Below are 7500 nucleotides of genomic sequence, written 5' to 3'. Positions count from 1 at the left end.
CATGAAAGCTAGTAGCCTGAGCTTTTAGCTTGATTGTCAGCATGCTGTTGTTCGCGGGTTTGAGTCCGGGCGTGTGCAGGACTGAATCGCGCAGGTTCAACACAACGCAGGTTACACATGCATTTCTTTCTCATTAAAGCATGATTTGATTCTTATTCATTGGACAATGGGACACTGCGGTGAATACAAGGGTGTGGTCAGTACACTGTTTTTTTTTTTTTTTTTTAAATGGCATAAAACACACTCTTATGCTAAAACTGTAATTTGTTTACTTTTTCTCCCAGAGTTCAGCAGGAAGCAAGATCGGAGAGATGTGGGATGGGGTCAGGAAATGACTGCAGGTCAGATTTAGAAACTGGCTCCTCATAGGCACTTGGAACTCGACACGGCATGGACACTGTAGCCATTTGAATTTTGATCTGTTGTTATTATAGGTGTTGCTTATTGTGATTTGTAGGTCAATTGTCAGTCAGTCATTCACTGGACACTTCACTCCAAAGCCACTTTCGGTCCAGTGGAAGGTGTTTTCAGCACTCAGGTCTAACGTCTGAGCGCTGTGTTCATCTGCTAACTCACCAAGGAGCTTATCTCCCAGCATGCTTAGCTGGTCATTGTTGAGGCCGCGCTTGGTGATGGAGGAGAACTGCCAGCCGAGGACCTCGGAGAGCTGGCCCCAGCTGGCCACGGGGGGACTGAGGAAAAATGACAGGTTCTAAAGAGAGAGAGAGAGAGATTTGTAATGCAATGTTTACTGAGTTTTGGACATAGGGAAATCTATTTTATTTTATCATCCTAAACCTATTTCATGTCAAATATTTTTTATTTCCTTCATAGCTTTTGTTTGGTGATGTTACACACATCATATTGCTCTGGCAATATTGTACCTTCACAGTCATGCCAATAAAGCCTTTTGAATTTGAATTTGAATAAGAAAGAGAGAAGGAAAAGAAAGAGCAGAACGGAAATATGAAGATAAAAGGAGAGAGAGAGAAAGAGAGATAGAAGGAAGGAAGGAGGGAAGGGTGAAGATGATAAGAGGAGAAAGAGAGAAAGTACAGTGGAAGAAGATGGAGGGATAAGAAGAGAGACAGAGGATGAAGAGCGAGGTATAGAGTGAAAGGCAGTAACAGAGAAAAAGAGAGGCGTTGACAAAGGGTGAGAGGCAGTAGGAATTTAAAAAAGAGCAAAAAAGAGTGGAAAAAAGAAAGGAGGAGGGGGGGGTGTGGGAGGTGGATAACGGCAACAAGCCAAAAAGTTGGTAACAAAAAAAAAAACATTTTGAGGTTGAGATGAAGAGAGTGAAAGTAAAAACACACACACACATGCAGACGCAGGGTAAGTGACACAGAGAAGTCGACAGACGAGAGAGTAAAAGTGAAAGCAAAATGGGAGCATAATAAGAGAGCGAGAGAGTGAGACAGAAAGAGAGAGATGATAAGAGACAGAGAGAGAGAGAGAGAGAGAGAGAGACAGCGAGACGGAAAAGTTTTTTAGAAAAGAAAAGCTTAGGCCCGACAACACTCATGGTGAAAACTACAAAATATTTTACCAGATGTGCCTTTCGTTTAGATGGCAATGGCATTTTGGGGGCTTAAAAAAGCAAGCCACCCTCCAGAGTTGAAATCTTAAATCTGGCGTGTATACTACATCGAATTTCACACACTTTCACAAACTGTGTCACCGTATGCACGCAGATTCCCCCCAAAAACCCCATCATCTAAACGCGGAATAAAAAGTGAGAACACGACGCCACTTTTGCGTTTTCTCTTCAGATCGTTTCCGTCTAAACATAGCCTTAGTCAGATATCAAAAGCGATATTTAAATCTACTTCTACAAATGGCAAAAAAAGACCAGGCTAAGTTAAGGGCAGAAGGGCGTGGTTGCTGTCCCATAGCTGCAGCAGGTTTAGCAGCAGGTTTAGCAGCAGGTTTACCTTGGGCTCGCTGGTCAGCATGTTATACCACAGCACTGAGGCCCAGGCACTTGGCATCTGGGCCACGTTCGAGATGACCACAATGGGGAGAGATGTGGTCTGAGAATAGGGCAGAACAGAGAAATGTCTTTAAACAGAGAAATAAACACGTATACCTTTAAACAGAGAAATATACGTGTATGTCTTTAAACAGAGAAATATACATTTTTAAACAGAGAGATCCTTATGATTTCGAAACAAAATTCCAGGGCTAGACCCACCCAGTGGAATATACATTAAAAAAAACTTGACCCAGATCATATCAGATCTGGGTCAAGTCTCCAGAAAGCTGCTATCGAGTTATACTGTACATGTTATCAGGAAACTATGTTTACTTTATTCCCACAAGCAATTAGAGAAAAAAAAGAGGCAAAAATTTACTTGACATTGGCAATTGTATTGTAACTCTTTGCCTCTACAAAGAGCCATTCATAGCTGATATAAGCATGCTGTATGTGACAGCACAAGACAGACAGGTGTTGTATAAACATGTTGCACAAGACAAACAGGTGCTTGTGTGTGAGTGTCTGTAAGCTTGCGGCTCTCACCGCTAGATCAATGGGGTTTTGTCCAGGCAGGTTGAGTTGCGTCTCGAAGCAAATGATATGCAGCTCCTCTGCAACAATGAGTGGACCCTGAGGAGAGAGAGAGGGAGAATGTTGCACATCAACCAATTAACTTCCACACACTTCATCTCACATCCACTCAGTTACTGTACATTTCACATACAGTATAGTCACATCTTACTTATCAAGTCACAGTCACACATCCATCCAATCACAACACACGGCGTCCATTCAGTCACAGAAACACACATCCATTCAGTTCAGTCACATTTCAAACAAATTCAACAGATCCATTTATTCACATATAACATGCGCCATGCCCCTTTTGAGGGGAAAACATTCCCTCAGAACAAGCCAGAGTGAACATGTACCAACATGTAGAGGTAGACATGTACCAACCACACAGCTAAGAACCCCTCCCTGAGTTTCTTTTGCCTACCATGTCCTCAAAAAAAATCCTGACAGAAGAAAATTATGGCTACAAGCCATAAGAAGAGAAGACCGTATGACACTTCTGGTCACTGAGTGGGGTTGTTGCACCACTTCGTAGCCTACTCGGGAGACTGAAGGGACATGTTTTTATATTAATTGAATTAAGCTTTTGTAGGTATCTTTCACGGTCAACGACCGGCAAAGTGGTTATGTATTGAGTGGTCATATTGATTTGTGGTATTTTTTGTTATTATTTACTCCTGCGATTTCTGTACGAATTACGTTTATTGACCCTAATTTGCGTTGGAGTTAATGAGAGGGGTTGTTTGTTTTCCCCCCGAAAGGGGCGGGAACGTTTGTCACGAGTCAAGTTCCCGGATGTGCCGGTCTAACGTATACATTCATAGCTTCGCGTATACATTCAAAGCTTGGCGTATACATTCATAGCTTGGCGTATACATTCATCTAACACTTCAGCGTAGGCGGAACTATCTCTCACCTCATTTGTTCGGTTCCCAGTCGCCCTCAGCTCCCTTAGTTGCTGTTGGGCAAAGCGAAAATGAAAGGGTCACCAAAAAATGTAATGTATTTTCAGGTTCAGGACTTGATAAGAGACATTGTTTAGAGGTGTTTTAACTGGGATTTAGCTTCTGTGCGTGAGTGCATGGGGATAGTTCTGTACCAGGTGACGAAACTCGGCAGCCAAGCTCCCGTTGGACTCTTCCATGTTCATGACCTTAGTGTTGGTGCCCAAGATATTGAATTTTCGAAACCTAAAGAATAGCAACACAGGAGCGTAGATATGCATGAGCACGTCTTTCATTAAAATCAGAGATGGACAGAAAACGATTCTGGCCAAAGCAATGAAGAAAGCGGGGATGCCGACTAACCCTCTCACAGTATTGCGCTCCACCACATCCCTGAGAAAAGGAAAATCAAATTACTCAAGAGCCGGCAAAGAGAAAAGGAATGTCTGGGAAGTAAAATAGCATAGCACATGACATAAACCAGAGAACATGATAGCAGTTTCCTGTTTAAATTCTAGAAGCTTCCCTGTCACACATGACTGGGCTGCTGTTTAATTCCAAAGCTACCATTCAGTGTCATATCTGACTTACTTATCAAACAGGACTTTGACTTTCAACTGGCAGTTCAGCTCAGGGAGTTTTACCAGCAATCTGAGGATTAACAGACAAACAATGCAATAGTCTGTCAAGCTATTACAATCAATACATCATCATAAAAAATGAATACAGTATAAAATGTGGCTGTCATAGAAGTGTAAGACCTTATTTAACCCAGGATTTCACAGGGGCATTGCTCAGACATCTGAAATGTGTATACGACACTTGTGACTTACTTCCCTCTAGCCATTTAGTAAAAGTGAAATGTTAGTTATGTTTATATGATGAATCATTTGACTGCTTGTTTCATTTCACTTTGTGAAGCTATCATTTCCTCAAATGTCACCATCGTTACACATTTGGTTGTTTAATGTATAATTCCTACAACCATATTAAGCAATATCAATAAAAAGGGCTGCGAGCACCAACATTGTATCACTTCTCATTAGAAAATGCAGAAGGAAAATATGCAAGCACTTTACTCTTTTCTGCTAAACATCCCAGGGTTATCCGTATGGTCACAATGACATTCAGTGACCGTTCCTATCTTTATGCCATAAGACAGTTTACCACTCAACTCACCGATCAACTTACCATTTCTCTCTATTCTGTTATTTATATGTATTTAGTTTATTACATGATACCGGTAATCTGGTTATCTTTCATGTGAAGAATCTGAACCTTGAAAGTAAAAGAACCAGATTGTGGTGAAACAGTTCAGGTAAGTAAAGGGTAGCATAACGATCAATAACCCAGGCCAAAGCGTATTGTTATCCCCACTCAAAGTCAATGGTAACCCCATGTCAGTCAATAGCGAAAGTAATTAACTGTATATATCTGTTTTGTCGTTGACTATGACACCACAGTAAAGTTAGTTTCACTTTGCCTATGAGTTCAAATAATAGATGAGTGCAGATGTGTGTAGCCTATATACTCTGCTAGGTTTTAGTAAATCCTGGTTTAGTGGAATACCTGTTCCATACGGTCTCACGTGCAAGCAGATTCCTTAAAATGCGCCACTCACTATCAAAATACCGATGCGCTGTTTGAAGTTGCACTGCTTGCTGTTAAAGGGAATGACAGATGTCATTCTCATTGGTTTAAAGGATGTTACGCCCAAAACTGATTACTGATCATGACAGATTAATTGTGATTACTAATCATGACTGATTAAGAAATATAACAGCTGCCTTTTTGTGCCAGGCACCTGATGTTTACAGTAATAACAAAACCACCCCAAATGTTGAAACAGTCCTAATAATTTACCATTAACAACTGTGCTAGATGCAATGAACTATAGTCTCACAGGAGAGCAACACTGGAGGTGCAACTGAAGCTCTGTTCAAGGAGCATATGCTGCAACAATTAACTTTCACTAGTGAATAGTGAATGAAACTGGCTATCTACAGTACACCAGACATGACAGTAGTGCCCATGTGCCACAGACATTAGAAATACACCCATCTTCATCTAGTTCTATTTTTTTGCATAGCTCAGTTTCAGTTGCATTTTGTGTGTAGCCTGGGGGTAAGGGCATTCACCACAATGCACCATACCTGTCATGAGCTCTCTCTCTGCCTGGTAACACGCTGATTAAAGTCTGATGACCTCCACCTGTTCCTGCTCTGCTCTGCCTCACCCTCGTTACCTACCAGCTGCACTGCATTCACCACTCATCATGCCCTGTATATAAAGCCTTGCTTTTCAGTCCACACTTGTCAGATCGTCTGCAACCAGCACCAGTTACCTGCCTGTTTTGGAAAACGCCTCTGACTCTTTGCCTGTGATCCCAGACCCGCTCGACTACTTCTGTGTTCTCCAGCCCCGGTAATCTTGACCTGCCTTCCGTCCCTCTTCTACGAATACTGCCTAGTCCTTGACTGTACTGCTGCTTCGTTTCAATTGCTGTTGTGTGTGTGCTTCCCCCAGGACTTCCCGGATCATCCAGCTCCTGCCATCGCTGTTCGGCTACTGGGGGAACACACACACGCAGACTCTTGGAACTCCTGTACCCCCCCCGGAACCCCCTTAACCCCCAACCCTTAAATAAACTTTTGAACGTGACGCTTTTGTGGTCCTCGTCCTGTTTGGTGTCTGACAATACCTGAGCTTGGCAGCATACCTGAGCTTGGCAGCATACCTGCAGCATACCTGAGCTTATACCTGAGCTTGGCAGCATACCTGAGCTTGGCAGCATACCTGAGCTTATACCTGAGCTTGGCAGCATACCTGAGCTTATACCTGAGCTTGGCAGCATACCTGAGCTTATACCTGAGCTTGGCAGCATACCTGAGCTTGGCAGCATACCTGAGCTTATACCTGAGCTTGGCAGCATACCTGAGCTTATACCTGAGCTTGGCAGCATACCTGAGCTTATACCTGAGCTTGGCAGCATACCTGAGCTTGACGGTGAACTGCACTCCTGTCTTGATGACCAGGGGTCTCTGTGGGTGCGTGGGCATACAGGGCTGCCTCTCTACCACCAGGGAGCTGTAACACAAAACACTCGGAGGGTCAGACCTTCTCTCTGTGTGTGTGTGTGTGTGTGTGATGGAGCAAGTGTAAGGAATGTGTCTGTGTCTGTGTCACCTGACTATAAGGTTCTTGAGCAGTAGCGTGGCGCGTTCCTCGAGCTTGTTGACGCCCAGGGCGATGGGGTCCTGCTCGTACATATACTTCTGCACCAGCTCCTGCAGCTTTCTTAGCTGCTGACGCCCCTGCTTCAGGCTTTCCGCCACCGACGTCAACCTGCAGGGGTCAAAGTTGTTTTTTACAATTACTGGGCTGTTGTGACAAGTAAATTTCCCAGCTGTGGGATCAATAAAGTCTTATTTTATCTTATCTTATCTCTTATCTTGCTCTGAATGACCAACACCTCAGAAACTCACCTCAGATATTTTTTACAGTAAAATTTGAATAATTGTCCCTAAGTGTCATATTGCAGGTAATATATAGTGCAGTGGTCCCCAAACTTGTTCTTCCGAGGGCCAGCTCAATATGCCTGGCTCCAAGAGAGGGCCAGAGACTCGGAGTAGTTGTATATTAGTAACCATAAATAGCTTAGTGCTGTGAACAACAGCAGTCTACCTTAGTTGAATATTCTATTACATTTAATCATAGGCTATTGCAATTTAATACCATTGTTAGCTGTGTTTATATTGTCATCATGCCATATCAGTATAAAATTAAATAATAATAATAAAAAAACGGTTGCATTCCCAAAAGTATTAGCAGGGAGTCCCAAAAGTAATTTCATTAAAAATGTGTGAACTCTGAATTCTGTGTCTTTGCATACACATCTCAAGTTGTGAATATCCTACAAATAATTTAAAGTTATCAAACTATGAGAATTTTATGAAGTGCTGAAGTGGTCTGAAATGACCACCATTCTAACTTTCAGTCACC

At 42.6% G+C, this 7500-nt stretch overlaps 1 protein-coding gene across 2 annotated transcripts in view; it reads right to left on the bottom strand.

Annotated features, from left to right (window-relative positions):
* Nucleotides 1–7500, bottom strand: part of stat1b (signal transducer and activator of transcription 1b) — a 25319-nt gene that overhangs the window by 6612 nt on the left and 11207 nt on the right. For both annotated transcript variants that reach the window (XM_042084038.1, XM_042084039.1), the window contains exons 9-17: nt 6685–6843; nt 6493–6585; nt 4090–4149; nt 3862–3891; nt 3654–3744; nt 3471–3512; nt 2522–2608; nt 1935–2033; nt 577–712 (exon numbers count right to left, since the gene is read on the bottom strand). In XM_042084038.1, coding sequence (XP_041939972.1) covers nt 577–712; nt 1935–2033; nt 2522–2608; nt 3471–3512; nt 3654–3744; nt 3862–3891; nt 4090–4149; nt 6493–6585; nt 6685–6843 — 797 coding nt within the window. The remainder of the gene's footprint in view (nt 1–576; nt 713–1934; nt 2034–2521; nt 2609–3470; nt 3513–3653; nt 3745–3861; nt 3892–4089; nt 4150–6492; nt 6586–6684; nt 6844–7500) is intronic.

The sequence above is a fragment of the Alosa sapidissima genome, chromosome 2, assembly GCF_018492685.1.
Source record: "Alosa sapidissima isolate fAloSap1 chromosome 2, fAloSap1.pri, whole genome shotgun sequence".
Lineage (NCBI taxonomy): Eukaryota > Metazoa > Chordata > Actinopteri > Clupeiformes > Clupeidae > Alosa > Alosa sapidissima.
Note: the sequence above shows the minus strand (reverse complement) of the source record. Positions and strands in the feature narration are given on the sequence as shown.